General features: G+C 47.1%; 1 protein-coding gene, 1 long non-coding RNA gene and 1 pseudogene across 2 annotated transcripts; 2 read left to right on the forward strand and 1 right to left on the reverse strand.

Moving 5' to 3' along the window:
• The first annotated feature begins 4,719 nt into the window (after positions 1-4,719).
• On the forward strand, positions 4,720-7,126 carry LOC136525320 (SNW/SKI-interacting protein A-like; annotated as a pseudogene).
• Positions 7,127-9,821: 2,695 nt separating this feature from the next.
• Positions 9,822-13,193, forward strand: LOC136527457 (GEM-like protein 1). Its single transcript, XM_066520203.1, has 4 exons — positions 9,822-10,261; positions 10,382-10,483; positions 11,864-12,135; positions 12,764-13,193. The coding sequence occupies exons 1-4, from the start codon at positions 9,976-9,978 to the stop codon at positions 12,950-12,952; spliced, it is 849 nt and encodes a 282-aa protein (XP_066376300.1). The 5' UTR covers positions 9,822-9,975; the 3' UTR covers positions 12,953-13,193.
• A 2,979-nt stretch (positions 13,194-16,172) lies between these two features.
• On the reverse strand, positions 16,173-19,301 carry LOC136525274 (uncharacterized). The gene is made up of 3 exons (XR_010776471.1): positions 19,236-19,301; positions 17,240-17,329; positions 16,173-16,674 (listed from the first exon to the last, which is right to left on the reverse strand). It is a non-coding gene; the product is annotated as an uncharacterized lncRNA (long non-coding RNA).
• Positions 19,302-19,352: the final 51 nt, after the last annotated feature.

The raw sequence follows: 19,352 nt of genomic DNA on the forward strand, positions 1-19,352 counted from the left end.
TAGCTACACTAAAGAGCTTGCTACAACTAGTTTGCAAGAATATAAATTAGTGAGTAGGGTGATTATACCGCTGTGTAGAGGAGTGAGTCAATCACAAGATGAATACTAAATCAATCACCGTGAGAATACCAAAGGGCAAGAGACAACTAATTTTTCTCCCGAGGTTCATGTGCTTGTCGGCACGCTAGTCCCCGTTGTGTCGACCAACACTTGGTGGTTCGGCAGCTAAGAGGTGTTGCACGAACCTCGTCTACACAATTGGACACCGCAAGAATCTACCCACAAGTGAGGTAACTCAATGACACTAGTAATCCACTAGAGTTACCTTTCGGCGCTTCGCCGAGGAAGGAACAAGACCCCTCACAATCACCGTGATCGGAGCCGAAGACAATCACCAACTTCCGCTCGATGATCCTCGCTGCTCCAAGCCGTCTAGGTGGCGGCAACCACCAAAAGAAACAAGTGAATCCCGCAACGAACACGAATACCAAGTGCCTCTAGATGCAATCACTCAAGCAATACACTTGGATTCTATCTCAATCTCACAAAGATGATGGATCAATGATGGAGATGAGTGGGAGGGCTTTGGCTAAGCTCATAAGGTTATTATATCAATGCAAATGGCCAAGAGAGTGAGCTTGATCCGGCCATGTGGCTTAAATAGAAGCCCCCATGAAATAGAGTCATTGGCTCCTTAGTCCAGTGAAAAACGGGGCGACCGGACGCTGGACCCAAGCGTCCGGTCGCGCGATGCACGCCACGTGGCCCCTGCTTCAAACGCCGATCGTCTGATCTCAACGGTCGTCAGTACAATTAAGTTGTGACCAGACATGTTGCTTCGAAGTGACTGGACGTAGGACCTCAGCATCCGGTCGTTTCCAGTAAGCATCCAGAGACAATTTTTCACGATCAGACGCGTTCGGTCACCCTTGACCGGACTCACCCAGCGTTCGGTCAGTCACCCTCTTCATTGTGTGCCGCCACGTCAGTAGGACCGGACACACCCCATCAGCGTCCAGTCACTAAGTGACCCAGCGTCCGGTCGAAGACCGACGCCAGCGTCTTCACTGCTTCCACTGATCGGACGCAGGACCCCAGCGTCCGATCACTGCGTGACCAACGTCTAGTGTACTCTGTGAAATCCTGTCTTTTCTGTATAGAGCGCTAGTGGCACCGTCAGACTGTCCGCACTCTACGGGCGGACACTCCGCCGGTGGAGTTTCAAACCCTTGCTCCCAAGGCTAAACACAATGTGTATCACCTTCGTGCATGTGTGTTAGCATATTTTCACAAATATTTTTAAGGGTGTTAGCACTCCACTAGATCCTAAATGCATATGCAATGAGTTAGAGCATCTAGTGGTACTTTGATAACCGCATTTCGATATGAGTTTCACTCCTCTTAATAGTACGACTATCGATCCTAAATGTGATCACACTCACTAAGTGTCTCGATCACTAAAACAAAATGGCTCCTGCAATTTATACATTTGCCTTGAGCCTTTTGTTTTTCTCTTTCTTCTTTTCAAGTCCAAGCACTTGATCATCACCATGGAATCACCATCATTATGTCATGATCTTCATTTGCTTCACCACTTGGAATAGTGCTACCTATCTCATAATCATTTTGATAAACTAGGTTAGCACTTAGGGCTTCATCAATTAACCAAAACCAAACTAGAACTTTCAGATGGGCGGCGAGCAAACACCATGGGCGTCGATGCCTGATTGCTAGGCACATCCTTGACGACAAGGCAGGGATTCTGGCTCTTCGGTGATGTCGTCAACGAAGTCCAGAAACAACTCTAACCAGGAAGTTGAGAAGCTAGGCATGTCCTCACCGACGACGTAGGGACAGGGGCTCTCCGGTGATGTCGTCGATGAACTCCAGTGGCTGCTCCGGCCTACATTTAATCAGTTCAGTTGTTGGTGAACGGATTGTCGCTGATACCAGGCTACCAGCAACCAACTTAGGACATTAAAAATTCAGAACTATGATATCTGAATCTTATAAAATTTCAAAGTAAGAAATGTCTCAGGTGCACTCTTAGTTTAAATACATACATGTGCACATATAAATCAGCTAGGTTAACCCACCTCAAATCCATCATTCTACAACTAATGATTTTGGTTGTATGACAAATGCATGTGATGTGGAAATGCAATCGTGGTGGAATGTTTTGAAATGGAGACCCATAGTAAAATATAACTATAACACAGATTTCCAAATAGTGTTGAACTATTTCCACTAAGTGTTAGGAAATAAGAAATTCTAGTTGTTTATTACCACACGATGAAATCTCTACTGAAATAAGAAATCAAGGACAACAAAAACACTATGTTCATGTCTAGCTAAGGGTAAGCAGGTGCGTCGTGCACTCGGAGACATAAACGAACAATGTAGTGGTGACGGTGTCAATTTCGTAAGGTTATTTCATACCTAGTTAATGAAAGACAAAAGAAAACATCTTTGTAAGGGATCAAAGTTAGTAGTCGTAATACATGTATACACTTGTAATTGGATCATATATGAATACAAATAGTCAAATGCTAGGTTTAACACAGCATGAAGGCAAGAGAAAAGGATGAGGAGCACAAGGGTGGCTAGGAACATTCAGAGCAAAGCAGATCAAATCACACAGAACTGCAGGCGCAGATCCACTGAAGGTCATTGGGTGTGCACATGTACGACTGATAATCTTTGAAAGGGAACAAAGTTGTAGGCATAATACTTGTATACACTTGTAATTAGATCAGATCAGACCCGAATTACCAAATGAAAGGGGAAGAGAGGGGGTGGGCATACCTGTTGTGTGCTCGCCACCGTAGAGCTCCTAGCGTCAGCGTGGTAGATCGTGGAGGCAGCGGGGACGGTGCAGAGCCGGCTGGGTATCTGGTGGCGGCGATGGAGACTTGAGCGCCATGGGGAAGGTCGTGTAGGCGGCGGTGTGGAGCCGTCTAGGTGTCCGGCGACATGGAGACGACGGCACGTAAGGCTGCGGAACCAGAGACCTGAGCGCCTGGCGTGATGGGGCAGGGGGCATTGATCATGGACTGATTGAGGGAAAGTGCTTGATGGACAGGGAGGGAGGCAGGGAGCGTTGATTGATTGTGGTAGATTTGCGGGATCTGGGATTACGGAAGATGGAGCGTAGAGATTGCACGTAGGCGGACCGACGAGGCGACGTTCGTTTGTCGTAGGGGAGCGGCAGAGCGATGACCCCAAAAATTATACTACCATTAGATGGTCTTAGTTTTGTTTTTTTGTAGTTGTCGGAGATAAGGGGAAAAAAGAGGTCTAATCCGCTGCACGTCATCGCTGTCATCGCTTTCAAACTAGCCTGCACAAACACGAATATCCCCTCTCCAATCCGTCCACTCACCGTTGATGATTTTGAGCCCGCTCACGTAGTCCATCACTAGTTGGGAATCGCCCGATGGGGCTAGCGTCTGAAACTCGACGCGCACATGTCTACGCATCATGTGCAAGACAAAATCTACTTTTGCAACATGTAAAAGAAACTTTGCAACATACGTCCGAAAATAGTTAAAACACTTGCAACATACATCTAAAACATAGGAAACATGTGCGTAGCCATTGCAGAACCTATGCAACATCTAGATGAAACACTTGCAACATATGTGTGAAACATATGCAACATCCGAATGAAACACTTGCAACATAAGTGTGAACACATATGCAGCACCAAAATAAAACACATGCAACATACATCTAAAACATTTGGAATAAACGCTTGCAACATACGTGTGTACCCATTGCAACATATGCAACATCCTGATCTATTTGCAATATCCACATGAACACACTTGCAACATGCATATGAAACACCTTAAACACTTGAAACATACGCTTACAACATGTAAGGCGTGACACTCTAGTGGACGGCGACCACCATGTCTAGCGAGCCTCGAGGCGGTCGCGAAGTACGGCACGGCCATGACGCCCTTGCCTTCTCTAGCTACAGGAGGAGGTGATTAGGAGGATGTCGGTGCTAGCGTCAGCGATGAGGCGGCTGATGTGCGGAAGAGGGACCTTGTACTAGTACCCGTAGCGGAAGTCATCAGAGGATATGAGCAACACCACGGGCGGGAGCTTGGAGAGCGGTCACGACAGTGAGGGGCGAACGGAGCAGGATGAAGGCATGGCGGCAGCGAGGGCCATGGTGAGGAGGAGCAGGAGGCAGGGGGCGATGAGGGCTGGGGTGCAGCCACGGAGGAGGAGAGAAGAGCGGCAATGGGCCGAGCGAGTCGCCGGGGGTCTGGACCTCGACTCAGTAGGTGGAGACACCATCGGTGGATGGTGCTTTGACTGCAGGACTCGGGGAGAGTAGGAGTGGACTAGATATGGGAGAAGCAGAACGTGTGTGCGGTTTGCGATGAGTAGCTTGTGGAGTTTGGGAGAGAGAGCATGGAGTATCATATATTTGTGATGGGTACAATAAGTGGACAACGTGAAGCCACGTATTGAACCGATCAGATCTGGTTGGCAGGCCGAGCAAAGGCACGTGTCCGGCCGAACGGAGGCTAGGGCATTACCGTTGGGAATTCGCCCCGGTCCAAGGATCCGAGAATCCGGTCGGCCAACGTTGGTGCCGACTCCGATTAGTGTGTCGCATGGCCTCTAGAGTCGGTAAATCTCCTGTATAAAATTGACGCACCGCGTCCGTGTCACGGCAAATCAGTAGCCCTAGCCAGGATCATGTACGGCTGTGACGTCGCGAGAGATCCCGTGACCATGCTGGCGAAACCCGTGCCGCCCTACGGCAGGCACGCCGGCCTCGTGCCCAGGCGGTAGGAGGACTTCGGCGTCGTTGGCGCCTTCCCCGAGGTGCACGTCGCGTAGTACCCGCTCTCCATAGGCCTCCGCGGCGATCGCGAGGCGGCGCTGGGACCGGTATCCAACGATGTGCTGGCCGTGACCGTCGACGCACGCGGCCGCGTCGTGTTCGGCGTGGTCGTCCGGCAGGGCGAGAACGCCGCCCTGATCGTCTACTCCAGCCACGCCGACCTCGTCCCTAGGATCGCTCCTGCGGCCGATCAGGACGCCGTCGACGACTAGGCCGAGGTGGAGGGTACCACCGCGTGGACTCGGGCCGCGCTGCAGTCGATCATCGACGCTCGCCTCTCCGCCGTGCAGCCAGCGAGCGTCATCCGGCCGCCGCGTAGCCGGGACGATCCAACGCTTGTCAAGTACAGCCGCCGCGTAGCCGGGACGATCCCACTTGAGCCCAATGGCTCTATGCTTAGCTGGCAGATCAGAAACTTCCCAGGTTCTGTTCTCTTCAATTGACTGCATCTCAGTCTGCATAGCTCTTCTCCAGCAGTCTTCTTTCAAAGCCTCCTCCACTGATCCAGGTTCTTCTGCAGCTGACAAACAAACCCCACTATATTCCATATCTTGGATTTCTTCTGTGGAGTCGAACAAGTCTGAAATGGTCCTGTATCTGACAGGCCTTCCATTTGAATCTTCAGTTGCATTTGAAGGTGGAGTTGCCCACTGGATGGGTACTGCTGGTGCTGTTGATCCCATGCTCCCAGAGATCGGAGTGTGAGGAGATGTGTTTGCACTACCCTCATCATCAGGTAGTGGAATTGAATCCAACGCTTGTTAAGTACAGCCGGCGCGGCAGTCGGCGGTGTTCAACTCGGGAGCGGGGGAGCGGATCGTGAGGGTGGAGCACGCGCAGGAGACCCGGTCCTGCCGCCCAAGCACAGGCGCAGGCGGGTGCCGCGCCCGTGTTGGAACCTGATCGGCCACAGCCTAGGAGCACGACGGCGGTGGTGATCACAGTGACCACGGCGAGATCAGATTAGATAGAAAACGCACACGAGAAAGATGGAAGTATTTTTCCTTTTTTTTGCCGCAATTGTCGCAGCTCTCACGGTCCTTTATTCGTGCTATTTATACACATGATGCAGATACAATCTTGGCCTTGATGACCAAGTATCCCCGCGCCATACCGTGTGCCGTGCGCGATGTCGTTGCACCGCGACCCGCACTGCGTGCGCACAGCACGCGATATGACGCTGACAACCGGACCGACTCGGGCTGATACATGATCTAGCACGCCTCCGATCATGTCCACCCCCTAACTGACTAATGCATGATCTAAACCATAATAGGAAACTAAAGATTACATGACGTGCATTCAGGTTTAGCTAACAGCCCGGCCGGGTCGCCGCCCGTCACCGTGATGCACTCGCCGCCGCGTCCCGTGTCGCTGAAGGACATGTCGAACTGGAAGATGCCGCCCATCGTTTCGGACTGGAAGAACTCCAGCGGGTACTGCATCCCGCTAGACAAGCGGGTGGCGGCAGACGGTCGGCGGATGCAAGACGTCCAGGTCAGCGACGGCTTCGCCAGCCTCTCGGAGGCGCTGTACGTCGCGGAGCAGAAGGCCAGGGAGGCCATCCAGATGCGCGTCAAAGTGTTCAAGGAGCTAGGGATGAAGGCGCAGGAGCAGCGGGGACAAGAGCTGCGTGAGATCGCGAACAGGGCGCGCGCGGACTCCGACGCTGCTGCGGCGCCGCCGGTGGATGCGGAGTTGAGCCAGCAGAGGATACAGCGCGACATGGTACGCGAGGAGCGGCGGCTGCAGAGGGAGTGTGAGAGGCGGCGGGAGGCGTCAAGCGGCAAGAAGAGCAGGATCACGCGAGACAGGGACCGGGACGTCAGTGAGAGGATTGCCCTGGGCATGGCTATCACCGGAGGCGGCGCCGGCGCCGGTGAGCTCGCCTACGACGAGCGGCTGTTCAACCAGGACGCGGGGATGGACTCCGGGTTCGCCGCGGATGACCAGTACAACGTCTACTCGGGGAGGCTCTTCGCCGTGCAGCCGGCGCTGTCGATGCTCTACAGGCCCAACAAGCACGGTGACTCTGATGTATACGGCGGTGCGGATGAGCAGCATATCGAGAAGAGAACTAGGACGAGCAGGTTCAAACCTGACAAGGTGTTCTCTGGCGCTCCGGCGGAACGGCTGGCCGTCGGCAAGAGGGACAGGCCGGTTGAGTTCGATATGCCTGAGGAGTGTGGAGAAGCCGATGATCCCTTCGTCGAACTTGATCAGTACATGGCTAAGGTGAAAGAGGGGAAGAAACATTGAGAAGATAGTAAATAGCTAGCGCCCCTATGCTATGAACTAGCTAGAGCTATGCTTCAGGTGAAACATGCGATTTTGTTGTTTATATGATCTTGGGTCAACCGTTTGGCTGAAATTCTGTTAGGCTCTCTGCTTGTTTTGGTAAAATTGGTCTTGATAGTTCACGGATTTTTCGGTTCTTTTACGCCCGTAGTTCTGCATTTAGGGCATGACCTTGTCCATATACATTGCAACAAGACAAATGTTTAAAAAGTTTTACAGCCTCGAAATGACCTGCGGGCATCCGTTGATAACCAAAACTCCAAAAGCATATCGAACTCATAGTATCTCATACATACTTGATTTTTCTTCTTTCAGATGTTTTGATGACTTCGTAATTTTGAGTTGTAGCGTGTTTCAATGGTCTTTTATTTTCAAAAATAGTCCTCTTTTAGCGAGCCATGAACTTGCCCATCTAAAGATGCAAAAAAAAATTCTCATCAAACATAGAACTATCATGCCCGTTTAGATCCTTGAAATTGGAATTCATTCTAATAATCTTAATTTAGGTATAGGTTAATTAAGCTAATATGATTGTATGAGAAATATATTTGTATATATACTATTGTTGGCCATACGAGAGGGAACCGAAGAGCGTGCTATAAGTTTGTAAAGTAGAAACATAAAATGGTGATCTATAGAATCAATTTTCATCTCCCACCCAATAAATTTGACATAGGCATATAGTGAATATAGAATGTTAAATTCCAAGCCAAACAACCTAGTTCATTAAGTAGATCCCAATTCCTCCAAAATAAAAGGATCCAAATGGCCTATTAGGGTGTTTAGTTTGAGTAATCACTCCATCCTAAATAAGGTGATGCATTATGAGTCCATTCCTCAAATTTGGACGAATGACTTCATTCCTCTTATTAATTTGGGAGGAATGAGGTGACGATGACGGACTTCATTCCATTTCACAAAAAAAAAAAAGAGGAGTGAGCAAACACATATGTGTCGAAAAAAAAGTAGTTTACGAGGAATGAGTTGATGATAAATCAATCTATTTTATTCCACCAACCACACAAAAACTGAGAAGTGAGTAAACGTTGGATTAACTCATTCTACTAACCAAACATATATGTGTCGTTTTGTTTAAAAAAACATATATGTGTCGTTGTATAAAGAAAATAGCAGCAGTCTAAATACAATGTCGGATCCTCAACTCGGGTTAGTTTTTTTTGTTGTTGTTACAATCAGCGGTTACCATCAATCTTTTCCCTTCCGTACCAACTCTTGTAGTAAAAAAAAGAACAAGACAAAAGTTTAGAGAAAAGCAATGGCCTCTCTCACTCTTTCGATGTTGCAATATCTGAATTGGTACTCGGTAATGCTACAAAACATAAGTCAGAATCTTAAAAATATCAGATGCTCTGCTCCGCACTGGCTTCAGCACATCGATTGGCCCAACATGCTCATCTACGCTCTCTCATCTATCTACTCCATCTACACTGAGACAGCCGACAGAAATCCCCAACTCCTCGCTTCGCTCGTCGCGGCTCACCGTGACGTCCGCTCGGCCCAAGTTGCCTCGCGGCGGCGCCCCAATCTCGCATCAAGCCGCGCCACATCTGCCGCCGTGCCCACTCCGCTTCATCGTGTCGTGCCCGGTCCCCGCCCCTACGCGTCGTGCCTTGTCCCTCGCCACATCGAGGTGTTGCCAATGCCGCCGTTCCCCACCATGAGGTTGTGCCACTGTCGATGCCGGCGCCGCCGAGACGTTCAGCCTCAGTTCGCGACATCACGAGATCCAGAGTGGCCAGATCCAGAGCGGGCTTCTCTGGTTGCAGCTCGTGCTCCCTTCCTTCCTCGGATGTTGCAAGCGTGTGTTGCAAGCGTATGTTTCAAGTGTTTCATATGCATGTTGCAAGTGTTTTATGTGGATGTTGCAAAAATAGATCGAGATGTTGCCTATGTTGCAATGGCTATACACGTATGTTGCAAGCGTCTGTTCTAAATGTTTCAGCTGTTTAAGACGGATGTTGCACGTGTTTTATCTGAGTGTTGTATATGTTTCACGCTTATGGTGCAATTGTTTCATTTCGATGTTGCATATGTTTTCACATATATGTTACAAATGTTTTTCATCTAGATGTTGCATATGTTTTGAATGGCTACACACGTGTTTCCCTCATATTTTCAGACGTATGTTGCAAATATTTTCTCTAGATGTTGTAAAAGTAGATCTGATGATGCACATGTTAAAGCGGACCCATCTGTTGCAAGCTGCTGGGCCCGCCTGCATGCGCGTGGGCGTGGAGGGGACGCGAGCGGCAGCGTGGGAAACCGTGAGGGTGCAGATCGAGACAAAAGCATGAGACATGGAGCGGGCACGAAAGACGGAGCAGTGTCGGATCCCACGTGAAGCAGACATGCGCGTGGGCATCCAGACGTGTGGGCGCTGATCTTTCCGTTTGCTCTACGGTTTCCTAATTCCTACTGGGCTTCTGGGCGAGCTATGGACGTTGATGACTTTTTTAGTCTCTGTCTATCTAATAATTTGGTCAGACCGATAATATGGGCTCTGTCCAATATCCTCCAGTGGGGCAGGGCCCGAAGGAGCCCAGACACCGCCCCCACCGTATTCGATTTCGATGGAATGGAAGCGAACCGGATCGCACTTGCCCGTTGTCATTGCAGCGCCGCGTGCCGCGTGCGAGCTGCGACTTTGCTCCAACAAGGAACTGAAACGGGTTGACCCCCCACCACACGACTAGTCGCCAATCCCACGCACGCTCTGCGACGCGCAACCCCATTTCCCCACTCCCCCGCTTCCGTTTCCTCGGACCCACCACTGCGCCCACATCCCTCAGATGCAGCCGCCGCCCGCCGAGATGCACCCCGCCGTCGACGCCGCTGCCTCCGCCTCCACCGCGCCGGCCGACACCACCGCCAGCGCCGCCGTCCCCGCATCCGATCCATCGCCGCCCCCGCCGGCGCCGGCGGCTGAGAAGGTCGATCCGCCGCCCCCGCCGGCTCCCAAGACGGTCACCTGGAGCGAGAAGCTCACGTCCGACTCGCCGACGCACGTGCATGCCGCCGCCGCCGCGGAGTCCAGCCAGTACATGTCCCACGGGCCCGCATCCTCCTCGTCTAAGGGTTAAAAAAACCCCGCTAGCTCGACGCCTCGCACCTAGCTTTGCGGCTGTATTGCTCTTTTACCTGGAGTAGATTCCTTTTTTTTGTTTCTGATTTTACTGTGTATTGGCCCATTATCAGGCGCCGTGGAGGCGATGAGGGAGACGCTGTCGAGGTGGGGGAAGTCTTGTGGGGAGACCACCAAGATGGTCGAGAGCCTCAGCCGCGACACGTGGCAACACTGTAAGATCTCAGCAGTCAGCACCCCTGCTAAGTGATAGTAGGGTCTTTCCCTTTCCTTCTAAGAGTCCAATGTGTTCGTTTCTTTGCGTGATTCATTCCTTGAGCTGCACGGATTGGTAGGATGCACTAGCTTTCTAAGGATCAAAGGAAAGAATCGCCACATATAAAGTTGCAAATGTAAAGTGAAAGCTGTGCTAGACACCTTTTGAGAATTATGGTGGGGATTGTAGAGCTGGGGAAGCAGGATATTTGAACCTTTGGCCCAACATTTTGGTGTAGCTTTACGTATGCTTTATGCCTTGTTGGCTAAGTATCTTCATAAGTTTACTTTCTTTTAAAACAATTCTTTAAGCCCTGTTACCCAAGAACCTGTAATTCTACTGATGATCTTGTTGATCTGTCTTAGACATTCATTAGTCACAGCATGTTATCTGGCATGTAGTGTGCTGAATCATTTGTGGGGAGACAAGAAACTTATTTTTCATCTTCAGTTCAACTGATTCACGTGCTTCTCTCCTAACTTAACTGGATGGTGTCTCTACAGACTGAATGTTCACAAGTGCATGTGTAAACTTGTCTCTGCTTGCACACCAAATCCCTTACAGGAATAAACACAAACATCTTTGGACAGATCTTACAACAGTAAGATTTGCCATTACCTTTTAGGTATCAATTGATTAGGGCTTTTGGCTAAATACCTATTTTCATAGAACTTGTGATGGCCAAGTTTCTTGCAGTCGACCTGTTAGAACGTTGAACTCTGGTTGTCGTTGGAACTCCCATCCAACCCAAGTTTGAAGCACGGCACCTCTTAAGACAAAGCCAGGCTGGAGTCCCCCACGTTGTGCTGTACTTCAATGGGACTTTCATGATCAAACTTCAAATTATTGAAAAACTGAGTATAGATGTAGATCATAGGCTGTGATATAGATCTTCCAAGAATTTGGCTATTGTTCCAAGTAAATGTCCTCACTGGTGTGTGTAGGTACTGTAGCCATCCACCTTATTTACTCCAAATCAGTAAAATTGTCAATATGAAGTGACATTTGGCTGATAATTGATAGCCAACCCACAAGATCCTCTATTAACTTTCAAATCTAATAGATCATAGGCTGTGATATAGATCTTCCAAGAATTTGGCTATTGTTCCAAGTAAATGTCCTCACTGGTGTGTGTAGGTACTGTAGCCATCCACCTTATTTACTTCAAATCAGTAAAATTGTCAATATGAAGTGACATTTGGCTGATAATTGATAGCCAACCCACAAGATCCTCTATTAACTTTCAAATCTAATTGAAGACGTGGGAAATAAACTTAATATCTTCCGTCTATTAACATGGTTTCCCCTTCGCCTGACAATATGCCATTTTCCTTAACAGTCAAAACTGGACCTAGTTTTACTGAAGCTGCTATGGGACGCCTAGCACAAGGGACTAAAGTTTTAGCAGAAGGAGGCTATGAAAAAATATTTAAGCAGACCTTCGAAGTTCTTCCAGATGAGCAGCTGAAAATATGCTATGCGTGCTATCTCTCAACATCAGCAGGTCCTGTCATGGGAGTCTTATATATTTCTACAGTGAAGATTGCTTTCTGCAGTGACAATCCTCTGTCATACAAAGCTGGAAATAAAACTGAATGGAGTTACTACAAGGTAAGGGTTACTCCCTTCTTAGCATCTAGTTATCACTATTGAAATTAATCTTCCTTTTGCACATCAGTTTACCATATTTTTGACTGGTTTGATTTCTATAATTCATCATTGTTAGTTTCCTGTAGATTTAAAAATTTAGCTTACTACGTGAGAATAGGTAAACTTATTTTTTAGCAATCACTGGTGAAAATGACATTGGATTTGAGGATGAGAATAGTGATGCTCTTCAGTTCCATTCCATATATAAATTATAAACAAAAAAGGAGACAACTGCAGTCTGGTTAGTTTGCAAGCCTTACACATTTGGGATAAATTTTAGATTGAATCATAAAAGAAGTGCACTGGTAACTACAAGTTGATTCTATGCTCACAAAGTCACAAGGCTTATGTTACCATCTCTCTACCGAAGACATGTTCTAACTCTAACAATGATGCTTTCCCTGTCCTGGGATGAAACTAGGTTGAATGCTGAAGCACTAATTGTCACTTAAGAAGATGCATGTTAATGTCACACCTAACTTGGATCTTTTGTCAGCTTGATCCATTTTAATGTTCAATTATCAGTAGGACTTTAATTAAACAGATGACTGTGTTCAATAAAAATGTTTTCTTCACTTTCCAAAAACAGGTAGTCATTCCTCTTCACCAGCTAAGAGCAGCTAATCCTTCAGTAAGCAAAGTAAATCCTGCCGAGAAGTACATTCAGGTCGTTTCCGTTGAAGGCCATGAATTCTGGTTCATGGGTTTTCTAATGTACGACAAGGCTGCAGCCAGTCTTCAAGAAGCCTTGGCTAGTGCTCGTGAGTTGCAACCGTAAAGACACGAGTTTTCCGGTTGCATTTGTTTCCACATCTCGAGTTCAGGCTGGGTCGCTGGGATTCCTTAGCTTCTGAGTGTCTCCTGTTTCAGATCCTTTTAGCTGAAGCTTTTGACACGGTACACTCACTAGCTTGCATACGTGTCAGAAATGTCTGTTATTCCTGTCAATGTTGTAATCATGAGATATATATGGAAAAACACTGCCGCTGTCCATTTTGAATGCATGCCAAACATTTAAATGTGACAGAACTAATGTGGGAACTTGATTATCAAGGGCCTAGAAAAGATGGAGGGAACTGGAGGTCAAAGGAAAACAAACGGTTGTTGATGTGTTACTTTTCTGTCGAGTGACAGGGAACCAGGATTTTAAATGTTTCCCTGCATTCAAGTCATTATATTTAGGGAGAATTATCTATTTGGTACTGAAACAAATTAGTGTTTTGTATTTGCCACTAAAAAATTTGAACTTTCTTATCTGGCACCTAGTTGAAATTTGCTTTCGTAAATGGCACGTGATTGGCCTGCTGTTGGAAGATATTGATTTTAGAAGATGGTTGTTTGTTTGATGCAAAATGAAATATTCATATTTACATGTGATTGGCCTGCTGTTGGGTTCGTGCACGTGGTTGCTGGAGAGGTGTTTCGTGCTTGCTGGCTCTAAACGGGCTTTGGTCTTTTGGTCTTGGGCCCGTAGGAACACAATAGAGGGAGAGGGGTACGGAACACAGAAAGGGACAGAGCAAGGGCGTCGTCATGCTCCTCGGCTGCTGGAGCTCGGCTAGCGGGTGATTTCGGCCACCATTCTCGAATCTAAGGGCATGGGGAGGGAGAGGAGAGGTAGGTGATTCACGTAGGCTAGCTACCTCGGTCGATTGCAGCGCGGGGAGGGAAATCGACGGGCACTCTCTTTGTGCAAGGACAGAGGAGGAAGAAGATGAGCGAGGGGTGGGTGGCTGCGGAGCTGAGCGGCTCGGCGTGGTTGGCGTGGTGGAGAGTCAAGAGGCGAGAGGGGCGCCCCTTGTATAAGCAGCTGGAGGAGCGGGCTCAACACCACGGCATGGCCGCGACAGAGCTAGCATGCGGAGGACGGGCGACGTGCGTGGCGCAGCTGACGCCTGTGCAGCGCGGCGTGGGGTAGTAGCTTTGCAGAGCTACGGAACAAGGCAAGCAGCGGGTGGCTATGGCGCTGAGGCGACAACCGCGTTGACGGTGCAGCGGAAGCCTGGGCAGCGCGGCGTGCGTGGCGTAGTTATACCTTGCTGCTCTCCCTCTCGCCCGCTGTTATACCTTTGCTCGCTGCGCCACGCGCTCGCCATTGCCGCGCTCAAGCTCCGCCACCGTGTTAACAGCTGCTCGCACGGCCACAACCATCTCCGACGCCACCACCCCAGGTCGCGGCTCGTCGAGGAGCCTCGCTAGCCGGCTGCGGTAGGCCGCGGCTCGTCGAGCAGAGGTCGGGGGTGGCCTCCCGCAGGGTGGCCTGCTCGCGCTCCGGCCGTGGAGCCAGGGCAGCCTCGCACAGTGGCACAACAGAGCCGGGGAAGAAGGGGAAGAAGGTCGCGATATCTGGATTCTAGGGTCTCAGTCAAATTTCAGTCTTACAGAGGGTTACATTGGACATAGGGAGAAAAAACTGACACGGTCAAATCAGTCAATTAACAGATGACCAATGAAAATGGACGGCAGTGCCATTTAAGAAAGGAAATTTTAACTTGATGTCAAATAGGAAAGTTTAAATTTTTTAGTACCACATATAAAACACTGATTTGTTTCAGTGCCAAATAGATAATTCTCCCATGGAAGCTTCGGTGACGGTGAGGCGTGAGCCGCTTGTCGCCATGACCGTTGTCGCCAACGCTGGTATCATGGTTAAAGGTTAATGGATTGCATTAAAGGTTAATGGAAGCTTCGGTGACGGTGAGGCGTGAGAACTTTTATTGGCTGACATTCATACTCTCCTCCCGTCGCTTGTTCGGTCCTGGTTTTTGAGGTAGCCATACGAGGAGAAAGCAAGAGGGACGGAGGATGTGAAAGTGGGGAGGATGTGAAAGTGGTTAGATGACAAGGGATCAGATACGACGTAATGAACTCAATGCCATTGAGGAGTGGCGTGAGGTGGAGCAAGAGACATGAGGTCGTGTGATATTTATCGGACGATGGGGCAAGCCTGTAAAGAGTATGGAGAAGAAGGGAACAGATGAGTCTACATACAAGCATAGTCATGTAAAACCACTGAGGCTCGTAATTAGATGTTTTAAGGGCTATAATATTGAGTTTTATAGTTGAAGAAATTATATAGTCAGGACGATCTGTTAGGATTTAGAAGGTTATGTAGACATTTTTTCACTGTTTGCTGACTCACTGTCATGCCAGTCGCGCATGTAATATGTCATGTTAGAGAAATCAAGTTTAAAACCATCTTAGGGGGTTATTTTAGATGGTCTTCAATACTTCACTAGTTTTATAAGTGAAGGGATAAAATAGAAAACCGCAATAGTTAGGGTAGTTAAATAGACCTTTTTCAAATTATTATGTGGACGTGGTGCATCAAATAAAAGAAATTTACAAGTGAACTTTGATTCAAACTTATTTATTCGCTCCAAAATACGATATTCCTGGGTTTACTCCAAAGCATGACCGCTCCAAAATACGATATTCCTTGGTTTACTCCAATTCTCCAAAGCATAACATGGTTAAAAAGTCGTCACCAACCGTAATTGTTCAGGGAAAAAAAAAGGGCCAACAAACAAAAAAAAAAAAGGATTTGTTACGTGAAATTAGATAGACCTATCTTGCCTAATGGATCAATAGATTTCATCTCTATCATCCTTTTTAGGCCAGCAGCTATGACCATTCGATCGATCAGGTCAATGACTCAGTGGGCACAGTCCATTCCATCGCTACACCTGTCGTCAGAGCGTGGCGACAGGGTTCGACCCAGTATGTTGCTTAAGAGGGAATTGATAAGTTTCAACTAGATCTCAAAATTCCAAACGACGAGAGAGAACTGTTCGCAATGCACATAAGGCTGGGAGGCACCATGGCCACATAAACCTGAACCGAGCAGCTGCAGCCGCAACCATTACCAGGGAGGCATCATGGCCGCATAAGGCTGGCAGGTGGGCACGGGACCACGGGTGTAGAAAAAAGGTAATATGATCCAAGATAAAGGGTGCGTGAATTTGAAAGATACATTCAATTTCACCCAGCACGTTGAACTATTCCAACTGTAGTCCACATTACATTTACACCGAAAGAGCCAAAAAAAACAACAAACTTTAGACAACTCAATTGACAGCTTCATATAGTTCAGATATTAATATTTTTACCATAGGAAGCCTTCTAACCAACGCCGCCTTCAAAATTGTGATCTCTAGTGGGTGAATACACCTTGTTCGCTTGGCTTATAAGCCGTACTTTTTCAGCCAACGAACGATATTTTTCTCTCACAACAAATCAACCAACAATACTTTCAGCCATGGCTTATCAGCCAAGCCAACAAATCAGTCTCTAAAGAATCGCAACATCATTGTTTTATTGTGTTAAGCTGAATCTTCGGAGAATTTATAGTGTTTGATGTTGCCCCACTGCCCCAGCACAAGTGAGCTTGGGTCCAAGCCTTAGCTCATAGCCTTGCTCAGCATCAGGTGAATCAGTAAGAGGATGCCGACTCCGATCATGACATTTTGCCTTGTCATATTTTCTGCAACTATCCGCCACCTGTAAGTATCAACCAGTAGATAGCTGCTGATAAAGCCTGTTTAAAATTTCATCTTTATCACTACCAGAAGATACATACTAGAATGCAACGCAAAGATCAGATTTGTTATTTTTTAAAAGGCAACCAGTAAGCTGACACCAGTGGACTTTGCTTCTTTTGAAATGAAGTTCAATGCATCTATGTGCTTTATGTTTGATTGGATAGAAAGGAAAAGAGATAATAAATGGCAATTTGAAATATCAGGTGCAGTAGAAGAATAGTTCAAATGGACGAATATCACAACAAAGGCAGGCAAAATTAAGCTAGTGAGATTATCAATTTTTGCAGAGGATACATGCTTGCTAGCATTATAAATAAGTTCATGAGTCAAACAGAATACAAAAAAGCCAAGACAGTATAGAATGCAACTCCAGTTCTATGGTGAACTGAATCGTGCAGTCAGAAACAAAAATTTCATTTCCATTCAAATGTTAGGAAGGGTGGGGGATGGATCGCTGTTGTGTAAATGCATGTGTTGTTTGTGTTCATGTGATCATGCAGTTGTGAGGATCTGCCTGAACTTACCAATTTCCTGCTACAAAAGTGTTCTGTTCTTTCGTGGCTTCCTCTACTGCAAATTCTTCCAGCAGCACGCGCTGACGTTCAGTAACCACCCTGCAGAATAAAATGTGTGCTATGAATTAAATCAAAGGGCAAGTGTTTTACCATAAAAAAAAAACAAAACGGCAACAAAATTAAGACCGTTTAATCCAAAGGCCATCAAATGATCAAATGTTTACTTAGCATAAACCAGGCTGAAAACTGATATATTGATGAAGAAATTGCTAAGAATACAATTATACATAGTAACAAGTGATACAAATACCAAGCTTTATTCTATTATTACTAGGCCCATTAGGACAAGCGTACACAGAGGAGTGCAAGAGCAAACATGCAATGAGCACAATCTAATCCAACTAGTTGTATAACTGTAGACTGCCGTGGATAAAAAGGGATCTCACTCTCACCAAAAGCCACCTATAACATTGAGTTGTTGCAGCCTGCACAAACTGCAGTCGTGTTCAAACTGCTCATTTTTGAAACCTCCGTCTCCTAGCTCAGTCACTACAATACCTCGTGTGGCAACACATTTTCCATTTGTTGACCAAAGGAGTGCCATGTTTTACATTAAGTATAAACCACTAGTGGTTAAGTTTTTTTCTAGCATTTTACACTACAAGCTTCAATAGCAGCAAAAAAGAATAAGGACAACACTTTATACGTAAATTCCTCAAGGCTAACAAACAACGCTCACCCCTCATAACAATCTTCAGGATATAGCAGTCAAACCATAGAATTCTCCCTAGAAAAAACAAGAAAGAAAAAACGCTCAAGCTTTACCCAGTCCCTGCCTGTTCCTTCCCAGCTTCTCTCCAGTTCACAAGCCAAACGCACTGACAGACAGTGAGCAGTGGTGGACAGGATGCCGGAGTTCCAATTTCTCTGCTAACCACCTTGAACCACCAGGCCCAATTATCAGTCTCCCCACCCCAAGCACTGGTGAGTAACAAAATAGCCTAGAATGGACACAGGTGTTGCAACGCGCCAACGCTGCAGGCCATGCTGACAGGAAGGCCAGAGGGATAGAGCGCCAGTGAAAGGACAGCATCGACACCAGTGTCTCCAGCAGGTGGTCGGCAAGTATGGACAGGTCACAGTGGGAATTTAACAGATTCAAAGGCGAGCCACAAGGGGGCGAAGCCACGGAGGATGGCAGGCGTCAACTAAAGGAATCTGCTAGGACAGAGGAGACTATCTGTTTCATCAGATCTGGAGACGAGAAGTAAGGAACAGAGTGGCAGATAGCCTGCCACAGCTATGGAATGGTGGTTTGCTCCATATTTTATTCAGTGGCAATGTGGGAAATAAAACAAAGTGTAGGGTAAAATGATGACAATGGCAGGCACACCGCACACCATCACAATCAACTCGATTTTCCAGAGTCGAGATGCTGAGTCTGATGGAGGCAGTATTCTAAATATTGCTTATAGATCAATTTGTTGAGGAAAGGTGGCCGATCCGCATATGCTTCAATGTCATTTATTGAAGCATATAAATTGTGACGATTTAGAGTTATCTCATACTGCTAGTCTTTGTTTATCATTTATATAGAGAGTTATAGACTCATAACCAAACTGAGCATTTTAACTTGTTAAGAGGTTATCACATGCCAATCTCAGTTAAAGCTAGCCCAACTGAACAGCTTAACCATCTGTCTTCAGACTGGGTTGACTTCAGGCTGTGCAAACAGCCAACAGTTCAGCAAATCCACTAAATCTGTACAGCTTCGACTCTTTTCCGCTTCATGGATGATTAATCATTACTTTTGTTCTGAACAATATAACAAGATCTTTTTAACGAAATGTGAGCTAACAGGCAACCAATCAATTGCCAACCCAATATACTTTTACTTCAAGGGCAGATGATCAAATGAACTGGAACACCAACAATTTAATATATATGGGAGAAAAGCTATAGTATGTCGGCAAAAATTGTGCCAAGAAAAGGATAGCCAGCTTACGAGGGAAAATGAATTCGGAATCGGACATATTGGTCCCCGAAGTATCCTGACGGATCTGGCAATCCTAATAGAAATTATGATCATCAGCACTTTACTAGGAAAAGTCAGGTGAGGCAT

Source organism: Miscanthus floridulus, chromosome 19, assembly GCF_019320115.1.
Source record: "Miscanthus floridulus cultivar M001 chromosome 19, ASM1932011v1, whole genome shotgun sequence".
NCBI lineage: Eukaryota > Viridiplantae > Streptophyta > Magnoliopsida > Poales > Poaceae > Miscanthus > Miscanthus floridulus.

Bases quoted from the DNA above. Each gene is read 5' to 3' on its own strand.
- LOC136527457 (XM_066520203.1), top strand. From the start codon at position 9,976: ATGCAGCCGCCGCCCGCCGAGATGCACCCCGCCGTCGACGCCGCTGCC. The intron at 10,484-11,863 runs GTAAGATCTCAG...TTTCCTTAACAG, and splicing joins CCGCGACACGTGGCAACACT to TCAAAACTGGACCTAGTTTT. The intron at 12,136-12,763 runs GTAAGGGTTACT...TTCCAAAAACAG, and splicing joins CTGAATGGAGTTACTACAAG to GTAGTCATTCCTCTTCACCA.